General features: G+C 34.3%; 1 protein-coding gene across 8 annotated transcripts in view; it reads left to right on the top strand.

Moving 5' to 3' along the window:
- The window catches only part of COG5 (component of oligomeric golgi complex 5), a 288,472-nt gene that overhangs the window by 140,993 nt on the left and 129,093 nt on the right, over positions 1 to 18,386 (top strand). For all 8 annotated transcript variants that reach the window (XM_007105321.4, XM_007105322.4, XM_028490186.2 and 5 more), the window contains one exon: positions 13,595 to 13,760. In XM_007105321.4, coding sequence (XP_007105383.3) covers positions 13,595 to 13,760 — 166 coding nt within the window. The remainder of the gene's footprint in view (positions 1 to 13,594; positions 13,761 to 18,386) is intronic.

Raw genomic sequence — 18,386 nt, 5'->3', positions numbered from 1 at the left:
CGCAGGCTTCAGTAGTTGTGGCACACGGGCTCAGTAGTTGTGGCTCGTGGGCTCAGTAGTTGTGGCTCGCGGGCTCAGTAGTTGTGGCTCGTGGGCTCTAGAGCGCGGCTCAGTAGTTGTGGCACATGGGCTTAGTTGCTCTGCGGCATGTGAGATCTTCCCGGAGTAGGGCTCGAACCCGTGTCCCCTGCATTGGCAGGTGGATTCTTAACCACTGCACCACCAGGGAAGCCCCAGTCATGTTATTTTCTTTTTCTTTGGTATAGTCTCTTTCATGAACAACCCACAGTAACATTGGTTGCTTCGTAATTTTATTGCTATCTTGCAGTGTAGATTCACATCTAATTAACTGTCTGCTTTCAGCCTTAAGGTCTTTTGGTGTTACTGCTTTCCATAGTTTTTCAGGTCACTGAACTGTGAATAATTTTTTCATTAACTGACTGAATTTCCATTGTATGTCATATAGTATTCCGTCACTGCTCTTTGGTTAAAATTTGGTAATCACTCTTTAATCTATGTGTAAGTTGTTTTCCGTTTCTCAAAAATTCAGAACTTTTGTACTTGGATAACTCTATTTTATTTTACTCAATTTAGATAATCTTATGCTGGCTTTTTATTAGAGTAGTAAATACTAAAATTTTTATTTTGTAGTTTGGAAAAAAATGAAGAACCAGGCAACCACTTTGCATCACTACGGATTAATTTGCATTGTCCATAGTTTTATATAATTGGAGTCATACAGTGTGTTCTTTCTTGTGTGTGGCTCTATCCATTCAACGTAGTTATTTTGAGATTGATTCATGTTGCGTATATTGGTAGTTTGGTCCTGTTTTTATTGGTAGTTAGCATTACATTGTATTGAAGTACGTTTATCTCTTCACTTATTGACAGGCATTTGGGTTATTTCCAGTTTAGGGATACTGCAGACAAAGCTGCTATGAACAGATAACATGGCTTTGTGTCAGCATGTTTCCTTTTTCTTGAGTAAATACCTAAGGCAAAGAATGGTTGGGTTTTTGCAAAGAATGATATATTTACTTTTTATAGAGGCTGCTAGTTCCAAGGTGGTTCTGTCATTTCACATTCCCATATCAGTAGATTAGAATTTTTGTTCCTCTAGATCCTCACCAAAATTTGATGTTGTCAGTCTTTTAAATTTTAGCCATTTTAATGGGGGTATAGTAGATTCTCAGTGTAGTTTTAATTTGCCTTTTCTTGATTGCTGATGTGACCAACTTTTCAAATGCCTAATAATGAAAGGTCTTTGCCTAACATTTAAAGACTTTACTGTCTTCTTACTGATTTGTAAGAATTCTTAATGTATTCTGGGTACCAGTCTTTTTGTTTTTAGTGTGAATTGTAAATATTTTCTCCCATCCTATGGCTTGCCTTTTTTTCTTTTAGTATTGTTATTGAGGTATAATTTACATTTGTACATTTAAGCATATAGTTTGATGAGTTTACTAAATTTATACATTTGTGCAACCATCTCACAACCCAGATTTTTTTTTTAACTGCTATCACCACAAAGCATTTCCCTCTTTCCTGTTTGCAGTCAGTTCTTCCTCCCACCCCCAAACCCAGGCAATCACTGATTTGCTTTCTGTCTATAGAGTTGCTTTTTTCTAGAAGTGTCATATAAATGGAACCGTACACTAGGTAATCTTATGTATTTAGCGTCTTTCATTTAGCCCAGTATTTTATTTAGGTTCATCTGTGTTGTTGCAAGTACAGATAGTCATTTTTACTACTGAGTAATGTTCCAACCTATGGATCTACTCACTTTGTTTATGTCTTGATAGGTTGATGGACATTCAGTTGGTTACAGTTTTTGGCTATTAGGAATAATGCTTCCTTGTTTTCCCCCTTGACATTGTCTTTTATTTTTTATTTTTATATTTTGGATTGTTTCTTGTTTCTTTTTAAAAATTTTTAAAAACTTGAAGTATAATTGATTTATAATGTTATATTGGTTTCAGGCATGCAACACAGTGATTCAATATTTTTATAGATTATAGTCTATTTAAATGTATTGCAAAATAATGGCTATATTTCCCTATTCTGTACAATGTATCCTTGTTGCTGTTTCTTGTTTCTTGATCAGTCCTGCTAGGCTTTTATTAACTTTATTAATTTTTTTCAAAAGACATCATCTTTTACGAAGAGCAAAATTTTTTAGTTTTGCTAAAGGCCGGTTTATCCATGTTTTCATTTGCATGTTATATAAGAAATTTTTGCCTACCCTAAAGTTGGAAAGCTTTCCTCCTATGTTTTCCTTTAGAAGTTTATAATTTTATGTTTTAAGTTTAATTTTTATGTACAGTGTAAGGTTCATTTTTTCCTCATAGACATATTCAGTTGTTCGAGCACCTTTTGTTGAAAAAGATTATTTTTTTCCTTCACTGAATTACTTCATTGTGAATTTGCATATATTTTGGCACCTTGAGAATATTTAATTCTCTGTCAGTTTTTCTCTTAATGGTTTTAACATCTGTTGATGATTTTTGCCTAAATCTTTTTATTTTTTTCAACAAAGATTGTGAAAGTCATTTTCTATTTTTATTATTAGTTTATATTTGTTAGCCGTGATTCTTTTGTAAAGAAGAATTTTCACTCATTAATTAAGGATATTTGGTTACCCTGAACTGCAGTTCCTTTTTAAAATGATGGATAAATGTTTAAATTTTGCATTTTTTATTACCAATTTACAGAGTAATGAGTTTATATAATAAGTCACCACCCAAGGTAGCAAATGAGGCATACTTTTGTTCTCCTTTGTTTTTCTTTTTCTTTTTTTTTTTTAAGTGTTGTTATAGATTCATGTTTCCGTTCTTTTTTCTTAAGAATTTTTTTTTTTTTGGATGTGGACCATTTTTAAAGTCTTTACTGAATTTGTTACAGTATTGCTTCTGTTTTATGTTTTGGTTTTTTGGCTGCGAAGTATGTGGGATCTTAGCTCCCCCACCAGGGATCGAACCTGCACCCCCTGCATTGGAAGGTGAAGTCTTAATGATTGGACCACCAGGGAAGTCCCTCATGTATTTTTATATATTTTGTTTTAATCAGTTTGGTACTGGATGAGACTGCTAGTACTATAACAACAAGCTAGACCAACAGTGGCTTAAATAGATAGGGATTTGTCTGGATGTGGGTGGTGCTAATATTGTTTCAGCCTACTTCACAAGCATGCAGGTCTTTCTTTCCATTCTGCCTTCCTTAGTGTCCCCTTGCTTGTCACGTCACGGTCACAAGATAGCTGTCACACTGCAGACATTAATCCATGTTAACGGAGTGGAGATGGGGCAGTGCCAGCTGCCAGCCAAAAGGCAGCATTACAAAATCCTTTTTCAAAATTGCTCCAGTGGACCTATCCTTATGTCTCATTGACCAGATATGGGTCTCACGGTCACCCCAACTGTCAGGAGGACTACGAAACCAAGTATCTGGAAAGAGGAACAGAATTGTAAACATTGGCCGAAGCTACTCAAGAACTATTGCCTGCTGCAGTGCACACTGCCACCCCTGGAGAAAATTAGGATTTTAGTAATAAGAAAGAAGGAGGGAATGAATTTTAGGGAATACCTAATAATGCCTGCCATAAATATCTTTGGTAAAGCACAGAATGAGTAGAATTATTATATTGTATTGCTTTATTTAAAAGTAAGCCACATACATACATTTAAGTTAAAAATTTATATTAACAGAGTGAGATTTGGGTGCTTGCAACATTAATGTCTCGTGATTACTTTTATTTTCCTGTAAAATTCATTTTATTATTAAACACATTTTTAGTGTCCTTGAAATATTATCTGCTATTATCTTATAGGATGGGAATATTATTCTAAGTATTGGCATCATTTAAAAACTTAATGCCAAACTGTAAATTCATATAGACTATGCTCTCAAGATTCATTTTATAAAGAATTTGGAAGTTAAAAGAACCTTTTTCTGTATATTGATCATCTCTTTACCTTCTCCATTTGTTAGGCTCTTTGTGTTATTACTTCTTTTTTTTGTAGAACCTTCCTCTTCCAATCCACGTTCACTTTCATTCTTCTGTCTCCTTCTTTTACTTTTTCCTCTCATTTTCCCCGTGCCTTTTTATAGCTCTTCTTTTTTTCTGCTGCTTTTCAAAAAGGGCTAGAATAAAGGTGATTTTTGGTTGATAAGATCATACTGCGCTATTAAATGTTCTTCTTAGTTTCTTAATTTCATTTGGGTTTTGCACTGTTGACTGCTGATTGTTAACAGGTTCTGATATAATCATATTAGGTTAGCTGAGAAGTACATATCAGGCATTAGTGGGCTCCATGCTACTGAATCAGAAAAGCCACTGGTAAGCTCTGGATCACAACCGAGGTAGCTAATATAATTCTTGCCTTTAAATTATGTTATTTAATGCAATTCTCTCTTCCTTCAGTACTTGTAATCTCCCATGGGGCTCCATTAAGTCTTCAGTGTTTTAGACATGTCATAGCTTCAAAAAAAGTGTCCAGTGTATGTATCATGTTAGGGCACACAGTTACTATAAACTGCCTTAAATATTTTGGCCTATTATATACTTGTTATGTATAAGATGTTGTGAATTTATTAACACTGTTCTGGAGAAATAAAATATTTGGATCTTAGAATTCCTCAGTTATTGTGCATGATTAAGGTGCTGTGCTTTTTATTGTCTTAAATTTACCTGAAAACTAGCCTAATTTTATTAAATACGTAGTCTTCGGAGGTAGTGGTTTAAAGAATTATCTTCTTTGTGATAAAAATTCTTAGATCTGTATCCTTTCTGTGCTATAAAAAAATAAAATAATAAGCTTCCCCACCCCACCCCCAGCAGTAAGGATTGTCTATATAGTGGAAGTTACCTGTTCTTTGAATTTTCGCTTGAACTGACTTTGCATTTTTCTCACTATAACCTCTGTGTTTTTCGGGAAGCCGGGTTGGGGACTTGTAGATCATTTCCTTCTCCATCTCCCCACCTTTCTCCATCACTCCCCCCTTTTTAATGTGATTTTGGGGGTACTTATTTTTTGTCTTATTTTAATTGAGTATGAAGTGGATTACTAATCAAACCTTGAAGAAATACTGTAGTCCTGAAACCTCCTAATAACCAAACCAGCAGAATAGCAGCAGGAAATTTTATCTTCTTTTATTTGTCCTTTTCCTTCCCATGTCTCATTGTATTCTTTTATATATGAAACCTAAAGAAAAAGAATTTAATTGCTAAAGAATTAGTTCATTAGGGGAAAAAGTAAAATGTGATCGTTAGTCTTTGTGATACAAGGATTATTTGATCCTTGCAGAGTGGAATCCTGGTCTTGAACATTTATGTGATTTTTGCATTTTGTTTCTAATTAAATCAAATTCTGTCACCTTTTCCATTTCTAATTTCAGTTATATGAAGCTTTTAAAATCCTATCAAACTTTTGATTTAATACTGTATTTATGCTCACAGAGGTCATCTCATTAACTATAGCTTAGTTAACGCGAGAACATTGCTTGCTATTTTATGGCACAGTCTTTACAGCAGTCTTGCTGTCTCTCTGTTCCATTAGCTGAGTGCCAGCTGTTGCTTTGGTTACAGTGTTCCTGTTTTGGCAAGCTTTTTAGGGATCCTAAACAGCTGTGCTTCTTTTCTGACTGTATTCTTGTGCGGTTTTATTTTCCTCCCGTGTATGCTACAGAGTTGTTGAAAAAGAAAGAAAAAATGACATCATCCATATTTGTTTCCAAAGCAAAAGAAATAATTTTAGTTTAATAAAGCAAATGGTTGTGCCATCTCCCGAAATGTTTTTGAAGACATAGAAATCTGTCTTGATCTACTTATGAAGTAGATCTACTCTATTACCTGGTCTTTCATCTCATTTTATATTACAGTTTCTGAAGTTGGGAAATTTCATATATGGTTAAGTGATTTATTGAAGGTCACAGTGACAATTTGTAAAAAAAATTGCTCCTAGAAATATTGACTCTCTCATTTAAAGGGAAGACATTGTCTAGAAGACATTGCTACCTTTTCAGTAGTTCATCTCTTTCTAGAAAGCGTGGTCTTTTTCAAATGTGGTTATTTTGTTTTGAGATCTCTTACAAATACCTGCAAAACTGGTATATCTGGAGATTTAGAGACAAGTGGTGACAGGATGACCTGTTGCAGAATATAGAATAGGGAGTGAAGCGGCCGAGGCCTAAAACTGGCCTGCCAGTAACCAGCTATGGGCCTGTCCTCTTGGTACCTTAGTTACCTAACTGTGAAATGAGCATTGTAATAGTTATTCTACTTAATGTTCTGTTGACAAAAGAAAATTAATGGATATGAAGGCCATTTTAAGCATTACTATCTAGGGGAGAAGGCATCTCCATGTAGTATACTGTTTCCACAGATCAGGGTGGGACATGGCAATGCATGCAGACCTCCCAAGGGCACAAAGTACCGAGAATGGGTCTGGTTTTGTAAAGACGGGCGGTTGGGTAGGTGGTGTAGGGAAACAGAGAAGTCCTAGAGCTGATCCTGGAGCACTGAGAAAATAGGCCCACAAAGCAGGCAGTTCCAGGATGAGCAGTGAATTGAAGTGTTCGCAAGGACTACCTGTGGGTGAGAAAGAGGATCCTATTAAGGGCAATTTATGATTTTACTGATTTAAACTCTGCTAAAGTTGAGATTTGCAGCAGAGAGTGGGGAGCCAGGTGAGTGAGGCAAGGAGTTGATTAACTGTTTGCCACTGACTTAAAACCATTAAACTTCCCAGAGAACACAGTGGCCCAGGGTACTAGGAAAGAAGGAATTTCTTCATGGGCAGTTTTCAGGGAGACTTTAAACTTGAGGATATTGTATGCAAGCAAGATTGGCCAACCTGTTTATTTGTACAGAAAGGTAACATAAGTACAGGTTTCCCGACACTGACCTGTAGGTTGGTAGCAATCATGCTGAGGTTTTATCAGTTCTCATTAAAATTCAGAATAAAAACAAGGTAGTGACTTAATCTGAGAACTTCCCCCCTACTTTTCTTGTTATTTAAATAACCTTTCTTTTATGAAGGGATGATAGTAGATAGTGAAGTTTTAAAAAATGTCCTGACTTATTAGCAAAGTAAAAAGATAGCATTTATTGGTCATTCTCAGTTAATTTTAAACTTTATTTTACTGCTTAAAGAAAATCAGACTTTAATTGGTACTAACGGTTATTTGCAAATAGCCATTGTCATTTGGAAAAAGCGTGAACTTTAAAAGCAGACATTTTAATGTTTGAATCCTTGCTCTGCCATTTATTCTTTGTTGTCTTGGAACTTCGGCTAACTTCTCTGTTCCTCAGTTTCCCTGTCTTTCAGTAGAGAACGGTACAACTCTTTTGAATGTTTTATTGGGGAGGATTAGACCTCATGTGTATAAAGCCCCTAAAATAATGCCTGGTTCATAATAGGGCCTTACTGGATGACTACAGTAGAAAAATTAGGTTTATCACAGTTATCCAGATTCCTTGGCCTCATTCCTAAACCTATCAAAGAAGGTGAAATCCAAGCATAAGTGTTTTTTAAATTGTGATAAAATACACATAACATGGAATTTACCACCATCAGGGTTTATTAGTGTTAAGTACATTCACATTAATGCTCATCCAGTCTCCAGAAGTCTCTTCATCTCGCTGGACTGAAACTCTGTGTCCATTGAACAACAACTCCCATTCCTGTCTGTCCCTCGGCCCCTGGCAACCACTGTTCTACTTTCTGTGAATTTGTCTACATATGTACAGTCTTCATATAAATAATATATAAATAATATTATCTTCATAAAATGTAATAACACAGTAATTTTTTGTTTGACTGGTTTATTTCACGTAGCATAATATGCTCAAAGTTCATCCATGTTGTAGCATGTGACAGGATTTCTTTCGTTTTGAAGGCTGAGTAATATTTCATTATATGAATACATATTTTCTTCATCCATTCAATGGATATTTGGGTTGCAAGCATATGTATTTTTTTCCTGTTGCTCTTAACCCTCTGTATTGATTTCCTAGGGCTGCTATATCAAATTACCACAAGCCAGGTAACTTAAAACAACAGAAATTTATTCTCTCATAGTTCTGGAGGTTAGAAATCCAAATTAAGGTGTTGGCAGGGTCAGTCTCCTTCTGAGGGCTCTAAGGAAGAATCATTCCTTGACTTTTCCTAGCTTCTAGTGGCTCCAATCAGTGCTTGAAGTTCCATGGCTTGTTAACTGTGTCACTCCATTCTCTGTCTCTTGTCAAGAGACCTTTTTCACTGTGTGTGTCTCTGTGTGTGTTATTCTCTCATAAGGACATCAGTCATTGGATTTTGAGCTCACCATAATCCAGTGTGACCTCATCTCAACTGAACTGACTACACATGCATTTAAATAAACTAATGTTACATGAACTCTATGTAAGAATTGAAAAGAGACAATGCTTACATGATTATTTTATAAAGCCAGTATAAAGTTGAAATCAAGATAAGGATATCATGAGGAAGAAAATTTAATAGCTATCTTTCTTGAAAATTGATGCAAAAATACTAAACAAACTATTAGTGAATGTAAGTCAGGGATATCTAAAAAGGGTAATTTATCATGACCAAGATGGCTTTAGTTTAGAAGTGTAATGTAGTTTCTTCAGTAAAGGAAAAAAATTGATGATCTCAACACATACAAAGAGAGAAAGCATTTAATAAAGTTCAGCATCAATCTGTGTGTAAAAATACTCTTAGCAGACCAAGAATAGAACTTCATTAATCCACTTTTATCACTTTTACTCAGCAGATTACTGACTCTCCTAAGCAGGGTTATAAGAAAAAGCAATAAAATGTAGAAGGACTAGAAAGGAAAAAAATAAAGATTATTCAGAGATAACATGATCTTATGTATAGCAAATCCAAAACAATCTACAAATAAACTAATTAATGACTGAGTTTTGAAAGTTTGGTAAAATTCCATTTAGAAAAATCAATGGTGTTTTTAACATAATAGCAACAGATAAACAGAAAAATTTTAAATTACTATTTATAATATCAAAAAACATCAAATGTGTAGGAATAATAAAAATCAAAGATATGTAAAATCCCTTTACAGAAACTATAATAATATTTAGAGGAATTAAAGGAGACCTGAATAAATGAAGAGAGATAATATATTCATGTATTGGAGAGCTCAATATTACAAAGACTTCCATTTTTTCTAATTTTATCTGTAGACTTAGTGCAAACCCATAGTTCCACAGGCCTTTTTGTTTTAAATGGAAATTGTCAAGCCCATTATAAAATTTATATGGATGTACCATGAACCAAGAGTAGCCTATATCAAATTGATAAGAACAGAGGCAGAGGACTATCAAAACTTACTTTAAAGCTACAGTAATTTACACAGGTGAATTAGTGTAAGGACAGAGAAATGGCACAGAATTGATGGTCCAGAAACAAAAACACATAAATGGAAACTTGACTTATTGCAGAGGTAGCCCTTGAGATTGAGGAGAGAAAGATTATCATTTGCTTCTTTGTTTTCTCAAATAACTTGTGCTGGGTCAATCGGATATTCATACAGAAAAACACTAATCTTGGCTCTTGTCTCACATTATGCAGAAACTAATTCCAGGTGGATTGTATATCTAAATGTGAAGGGTAAACCGATAGAGGTTCTGGAGGATAACGTCATGAAAGAAAGATATTTTCATGATTGAAAGACATCTTCATGAATGTGGGATGGGAAAAAAAATTTTTCAAACAGGATGCTGAAAGTTCTAACCATGGAGAATAAGGTCAATAAAATGGCCTACAATCAAATTAGGAACTTCTCTGCCTTAAAAGACTTCTTAAGAGTGGGAGAACATATTTGCAGTGTATACAGTCATCAAAGTGATTATACCCAGAATATATGAACAACTTGTACAAATGTGTAAAGGACAAAAAAAAATAGAGAAAAATAGACGAGAGATGAATATGCACTTCACAAAAGAATATATCCAAATGGGTAATTAACAAGCAAGAAGGGATAACTCCTTAGCCATCATGGAAATGTAAATTAAAATACTAATGCTCACTCAAAAGTACAGATAAAATTAAAGAGGATGATAATTCTAAATTTTGGCCGGATTGGGGAGCACATATTTCTGGTCAGGGTATAAGTTGGTACAGTCACTTTGGAAAATTGGCCGTACCTACAAATACTAAGCATACAAATACCTTATGATCCAGCAGTTCTACTCTTAGCCAACAGAAATGCGTATACATACGTTCACTAAAAGCTGTGTGCTAGAATGTTCATGGCGGCATTATTTAAAATACCTAAAAAATGGAAATAATGCAAATGTATGTTAACAGAAGGATGGATACATAAACTAAACTAAATTTCCACTCTGGAATACTCCACAGTGGTGAAAACGACAACTGCTACATAGAACAACATGGATGAATTTTACAAATAAGATATTGACTAAAAGGAGCCAGACACAAAATAATACTTTATGGTTCTATTTATGTAAAATTCAAAAACAGGTAAAACTAAAGAATGGTGTTAGAAATTATGATAGTGATAATATTTGGAAAGATGTAGTTGGGGAAGCCATAAAAGATTCAGAGGTTCTGCTAATATTTGGTTTTGTGGTCTAGGTGGTAGTTATAGAGGTTTGTTCACTTTGTGATATTTCATAAAACTATGCCTACGTAATGTTCACATTCCTCTGTATGTTAAAGAATTTAATTTTAAATTATCATTTTTATAGTTTCCCAACTAAAAAATGATAAGTTTATATTAAACTATGAATATAAATAACTGGCATTAATAGAAGAAGTGGTCATGTTAATTAGAAAGCTTAAAATTACATCTAGAATTTTTATAAGTAGTTTAAATTATAGTTATTATAAATATTATGTTAGATGCTTTTTTATTGAAGTATAGCTGACGTGTAATATTATGTTAATTTCAGGTATACAACATAATGTTTTGACAATCAGATACATTACTAAATGATCATCACGATAGGTCTTGTTACCATCTGTCACCCTTGTGACTTACTTATTTTGTAACTGGAATTTTGTAACTCTTTATCCCCTTCACCTGTTTCACCCAACCCCTCAATCCCACTCCCCTCTGGCAACCACCAGTTTGCTCCGTGAGTCTGTTTGTTTTTTGTTTGGCTTGTTCATTTGTTTTGTTTTTTAGATGCCACATATACATGAGATCATACAGAATTTGTCTTTTTCTCTCTGACTTATTTCACTCAGCATAAACCCTCTAGGTCCATCCATGTTGTCACAAATGGCAAGATTTCATTCTTTTTTATGGTTGAGTAATGTTCCATTGTATATACCACATCTTTTTTATCCATTAATCTATTGATGACACTTAGGTTGCTTCCATATCTTGCATGTTGTAAACAATGCTTCAGTGAACATAGGGGTACATATATCTTTTTGAATTAGTATTTTTGTACTCTTTGGGTAAATACCCAGAGTAGAATTGCTGGATTGTATGGTATTATTTTTAATTTTTTGAGGAACCTCCATAGTGTTTTCCACAGTGGCTGTACCAATGTACATTCACACCAACAGTGCATGAGGGTTCCCTTTGTTCCATATCCTTGCCAACACTTATTTGTTGTCTTTTTGATGATAGCCATTTTGATATTGGATGCTTCTTTAATAATGCACTGTACATGTTACTGTTTTGAAAGTTTTGGGTAGTCAATAATTTTTGGAGTAGAAACATACAAAGACTGCTCCATTTTAGCTAGATCTTTCAAGTAAAATATGACTTTAAATGTTTTCAATTAACATACACATATAACTTCCAGTGTACATTCATTGTAAGCTATTGAAGTTACAGAATTATTGTTAAGTTACTGAAACCCTGTGTGTTGAGAAGCTGTGCTTTTCAGATCCTTTGAGGATAATAAAGGCAGTAAATACAATTTTACATTATGTGTCTATATTCTAGTATTATAAGGTGAAGATATTCTTTGAAATTGCTCAGGTAATGCTTTCTTAGATTATATAGACATTTAAATAGTGATAGGGGAAATTTCTTTACAGCTGCCTAATTTTGATTTTTGATATCTACTAAAAAGTGAAAAAAAAAAATCACTATGGATGGACTGGAACTAACAACAACCAAAGTGCTATACCCCATATTTTCAGTTAATAATTTTGTGTGAAATAGCTTATTTTCTCCTCTTTGTTAGTACATTGATACAGAGTTGACAGTATATATTAGAATAAAATTCTATTATAATCATACAAGTTAAAATTCTTTCATTAAAACATATTTTACTATGAATCAATGTGCATTTGCTTCTCTTTCTTGTTTAATATTTAAAAAGTCTAAAATGGGTATCAGTATTCACCAACCGTGTTTCTTGATATTGTCTTTAAGCTGATTCTGCTCTGCCTCTGTGTGTGTATGTGTATCTGAGGCATGTACTATTACTAACACCAGTAGATTTCAGAAATAACATTTTGTGTTGTTTATAAACTTAACAGTCAAGAAAATGTTAATGAAATAATCTGACTTTTTAACTATGTGCCTTTAATAACAGACACTGAATCATAAATGAAAGAGGAATTTCAGCTATTTGGGCCTGGACATATATGTTGTTGTACAAGATCTGCCTTGTTAATTCAGTCATTTACTTAGTGACACATCCAGCAACCTATTTATATCACTATGGACTTAATCTACTCATAGATGGTGTTTCTACTCCCGACCTCATTGCTTACCTCTCTCTGCTTCAGTCACTCTACCCCAGCCACCATTATGACCTAATTGCTGTTTCACTAGCTACCAAGCACATTTCTACCTCTGCACTTTCACTGATACCTCTTCCCAGATCTGTATTTCCCCATATCCTCCATAGATTTCATTATATGTAGGTCTCCGTTTAAATACCACCCTGAGATGCATTCTCTGACTCTTTCCTCCATAGTAATCCACATCATGCTCTATTCTTATTCCCTGCCTCCTCCTTTATAGCGTTTATCACTACCTGATATTCTCTTACATTTACCTTTTATACATTTCTCAGTAAATATAAGAACCATGCAGGCAGAGACTCAATTGGTTTTATTTACTACTGTATTTCCAGCACATAGAAGCAAGATAGACCCATAGTAAGCACTCTATAGATATTTGTAGTTTCAGTGAATGAAGGAAGGAAGGAAATATGATGAATAATAGTATCAGTCTGCATAGCTCAGCCCTCAGTTGACTCTGCAGAATTCATTTATTTATTCTCTAAACAAATATAGGGTTGTTGTTAGTTCCAGTATGGCTCTCTTCGTAGGGATTGGGGGTAAATTTTAAGTAAGCCCTAATAATATAACAGATTTTTAATTTTGTTATTATCCTTTAAAGGAGGAGGAAAAGGGAAAGGGAGGAAATCATACACATGGTATTTAACTTTGTCTTTTAGGAAATAAATAATGACTAAAAGTGATATTTGTTCCAAATGCATTGTCTTTGTTCTTGTCTGTAATAATTTTAAAATATTGTAACTGCTCAAGTACCACTTAAAGTTGTAGAGTTATGTTGTTTGTGTTTGTTTTTCTACTTATATCTATTCCCAACTCACCCCACCATCACCTTTTTAAAGAATCCATCCCAGGTCGGAACAGCTCTTCAGGTTTTCCATAATCTTGGAACTTTGAAGGATACTATTGCCAGTGTCATGGATGGATATTGTGCTGCTATAGAAGAAAATATCCACAGTGCATTAGACATCAAAGTTTTGACTCAGCCTTCCCAGTCAGCTGTGAGAGGTATGGATGTGGTTTATCTTTAGCTTCTTTATTTATTTATAACTGAAAAGTCCTTTGAATAGTATGTGAAGCATTCAAGTTTCAAAGTAATCTAATGACTCATTTTTTAGTAGACAGAAAATGAGAGAAGAAATTATGTTTTAGAATTTATTTATAACTTTTTTTGTCTAATCAGTGAGTTGAACTGGCCAATTGGTATATTCAGAACTTCTAGATAAAATCTGTAAACTATGGCTTCATTTAGTTCAGAGGAAACAGATGCAAGAAAAAAAAAGGAACATATTTTTCTTTCTAAAATCCTTATCCTCACATGTACTTCTTATTGAGGCAGAAAATATTTTTTAAGGAAATACAGTCTCTATCTTTCTGGGCTTTTGTATAATTCTCGTACTCAGGAGCAGTAATGGGTAAATGTGGAGATAGAAGCTGATAAAAGCTTTGGGAACATTACAACTATAGCAAAATCTAAAGAAAACCAGAAACAGGTAGATTCAAGGTGGCAGTCCCAACCCTTTTCCTGCCAAAAGATACCCGATGATGACATTCACATATATAACACACTTCATAGACACGAAAGATTACATGTTCTGTGTACCTTTCATTTTTCTAAGCAACACCAACTCTGCATTTCTCTCCTTAAAATCTTTCTTCTCTCCTGTTAATATGGATGGACTGTACTTGCTCCTAGCAGAGACCGAGTACTCTGCTTTTGCATTAGATCCCATCACTCAAAGGCATTGCTTGCACAGATCCCCTCTCTCTACCACATCATCAGTTTTTCCTTTATTATGTTTCCTTCCCATCACATACAATCGTGCTATTGTATCTTCTTCTGCTTAAAGACAGTCAAACAAATCTATCTTGACTCAATTTCTTTCTTCAGTTTTACCACCTTATTTTATTCAGACTATAGAAAAATTACCCAAAGTGTTGTCTATACCGCTTGCCTCCAGTTTTTCTCTTCTCATTTTTCTATTGAACAAGATAATCTAATACCACAGAGTTGTACTTAAGAATAAATAATACATGTAAAATGAATAACAGTTGTTGATATAGGGCTAATACTAAAAAATATTTGCAGTCATTGATTATTATTTTTATGTTTGCTATATAAACATAACCTTAAATAACACAGAATATATGTCCCTCATAAATAATTTGCACTAGATAAAAAGAGATAAAAGAATCTTAGATCTTAAAGGGATTTTTAAAGGTTAGCCCTAGCCTCTGAATAGGTCTGTATTAAGACCATCCCAGAAGGAGAGCTTTGAAAAGAAATTGCCAGAGGAGATTTTACTCTCAGCTTTTCCCAGCAATTATTCTCAAAAAGTTTGATCTAATGTTTAAATTTCCAGAAGCAGTTTAATCTCATTCCCTCTTGTGTTGTCAAGATAGGAAAAAAATGAAAGCAATTATTCACATCCTGTCAGTGCTAATGTATGCTCCCTTTTTTCTGAAAGAATAAAGAGTTTAAAAGCCTTATTATCATCTGTTGAGGAGTGGATATGATGATTTAATGTAGAAACCCTACTCTTTATTATTTTTTAAAAGAATAATCATTGCTATTTTTATTTTTTTAAATGTTACTTTGGCAGGATTAATGTTAATTGCCTGATCTTTTTGGTTATATTGAGATTATGTAGTAGAATGTCATTTTTGTTGGAAATACACATAAAAGCCTTCAGGGGTGATGGGGCCTCATGTCAGTAACTTATTCCCAAATGATTCAGGGAAAAATATTTTTTACTATACTTTAAAATTTTGTATATGTGTAAGATTGTTTCAAAACTTAGAAAATAAATAACATTATTATAACTATACGGGAACACATGTTCCCCAGAATGTATCTAAAAGTTTATAATTCACTAAGGAAAAGTTAAATAACTCAATTGAAAAAAATAAAGAATATGAATAGGCAGATCACAGAAGAACATATCCAGTAAACATGAAAAGATGTTCAGCCTCTTTTTAGAGGATGTGAACTAGTTATTAGGGAAAAACAAATGATGCAAGATACTATTTCTCAGTCATGAGATTGGCAAAATCTAAATCTAAAACAGAACTAAATGTTGGATGAGGTCAGAAACTCTTGTACTCTGACTGTACGAGAATAAAATGTTTCAAACATTTTATTCAGTTTTATCAAACTGCTCACTGAGGTTAAAAATGGGTATACCGTATGATCTTATAATTTCTCTTTTAAGAGTAAACCCTAGAGAAACTCTGGCACATATGTATAAGAATTTTTATTACTATTATTCATTATAGTTAAACATTGAAAACAATTTTTCCTTCATTGGAAAAATGAATAAACTTGCTTATTTGTTAAGTAGACTACTATACAACATTTAAATTTATAAATTTTATCAGTATAAATAATTTTCAGCTCCCTTACATGAAAAAGCACGTTGCAGAAAGATACAGTATGATAGTGTATTTAAAGCCTAAGAACATGACAGACGGTGCTACGTATTGCTTTACATACATGCAGATGTAATGAATGTATAAATATATGCCTTGTAATAATAATCATTAATTTCAAAATAACATGAGCTCTGGGGAGAGAGCAAGGAAAATGAGACCAGGAACGAAGGGGTATATTTAGGGACCTTCACTTTATTCATTCATCCTTTTTAAAAATTTTATTTTTTTAAGACTGTTTTTTAGAGTATTTTTATGTTCACAGCACAATGAAGAGGAAGGTAGAGAGATTTCCCATATACCCTCACCCCCACGTGTGCACGGCCTCTCTCGTGATCAGCATCCCCCAGCAGAGCGATGCATTTGTTACAGTTGGTGAACCTGCACTGACATGTCATAACCACCCAAAGTCCATAGCTTACAATAGGGTTACTCTTAGGTTTCTACATCTATGAGTTTGGACGAATTTATAATGAATGACATATTTCCATCATTATAATATCAAACAAGATTTTCATGGCCCTAAAAATCCTCTGTGCTTTGCTTATTCATCTCCCCACTCCCAGCCCTGTCAACCACTCATCTTTTTATTGTCTCCATAGTTTTACCTTTTTCAGAATGTTATATAGTTGGAATTCTACATCATGTCGCCTTTGCAGATTGGCTTCTTTCACTTAGTCACAAGCATTTAAGTTTCCTCCATTTCTTTTCATGGCTTGATAGCTCTTTTTTTTTTTTAGTACTGAATAATATTCCATTGTATGGATGTACTACAGTTTATTTATCCATCCACCTAGTGAAACATCCTGGTTGCTTTTAAGTTTCGGCAATTATGAGCAAAAGCTGCTGTAAACATCTTTGTGCAGGTTTTTGTGTGGACATAAGTTTTCAGCTCCTTGGGGTAAATACCAAAGAGCACAGTTGCTGCATTGTATGGTAAGAGTATGCTTAGTATTGTAAGAAACCACCAAACTGTCTTCCAAACTAGCTTTACCATTTTGTGTTCATGCCATCAGTGAATGAGGGTTTCTGTTGCTCCCTATCCTCACCAGCATTTGGTGTTATCACTGTTCCAGATTTTGGCCATCTAATAGATATGTAATGGTATCTCAGTGTTGTTTTAATTTGCATTTCCCTGATGCTGTATGATATGGATCATCTTCTCATATGCTTATTTGCCATGTGTACATCTTCTTTGGTGAAGGAGGTATCTGTTAAGGTATTTGGCCCATTTTTTAATTGGGTGTGTTTCTTACTGTTGTAAGAATTTTTATTTTGGGTAGCAGTTTTTTCAGATGTGTCTTTTGCAAATATCTTTTTTTTCCAAGTCTAAGGATTGTCTTCTAATTCTCTTGATTATTTGTGTCTCCCAGAATAGACTTTTTTTTTTTTTTTTGCGGTACATGGGCCTCTCAGCGTTGTGGCCTCTCCCGTTGCGGCGCACAGGCTCCGGACGCACAGGCCCAGCGGCCATGGCTTACGGGCCCAGCTGCTCCGCGGCATGTGGGATCCTCCCAGACCGGGGCACAAACCCGTGTCCCCCGCATCGGCAGGTGGACTCGCAACCACTGCGCCACCAGGGAAGCCCCCAGAAGTTTTTAATTTTAATGAGGTCCAGCTTATCAGTTATTTCTTTCATAGAACATGTCTTTGGTATTGTATCTAAAAAGTCATTGCCATACCCAAAGTCCATCTGGGTCTTCTCCTTTGTTATCTCCTATGAATGTTATAGTTTTGCACTTTACTTTTAGGTCTGTGATCCATTTTGAGTTAATTTTGGTGAAGTATGTGAGGTCTATGTCTAGATTCATTTTTTTTGCATGTGGTTATCAAGTTATTCCAACATGATTTGCCAAAGATTCTACCTTTGCCGAATTTATTGCCTTTGCTCCTTTTTCAAAGATAATTTGACTATATTTATGTGGGTGTATTTCTGAGCTATTCTGTTCCATTTATCTATTTGTCTTTTTTGCTAATACCACATTGTCTTGATTACTGTAGCTTTATAGAATGTCTTGAAGTTGGCTAGTCAGTCTTCCAACTTTGTTCTTTTTCTTCAATATTGTGTTGGCTCTTCTGGTTCTTTTGCCTCTCGATATAAACTTTAGAATCCATTTGTTGATATCCAAAAGATAACTTTCTAGAATTGGATTTGGATTGCCTTTATAGATCAAATTGGGAAGAACTGACATCTTGACAATATTG

This window comes from Physeter macrocephalus, chromosome 5 (genome assembly GCF_002837175.3).
Source record: "Physeter macrocephalus isolate SW-GA chromosome 5, ASM283717v5, whole genome shotgun sequence".
In the NCBI taxonomy this organism is placed as follows: domain Eukaryota; kingdom Metazoa; phylum Chordata; class Mammalia; order Artiodactyla; family Physeteridae; genus Physeter; species Physeter macrocephalus.
The sequence above is the reverse complement of the archived record's forward strand: the minus strand, read 5'-3'. Positions and strand labels throughout refer to the sequence as shown.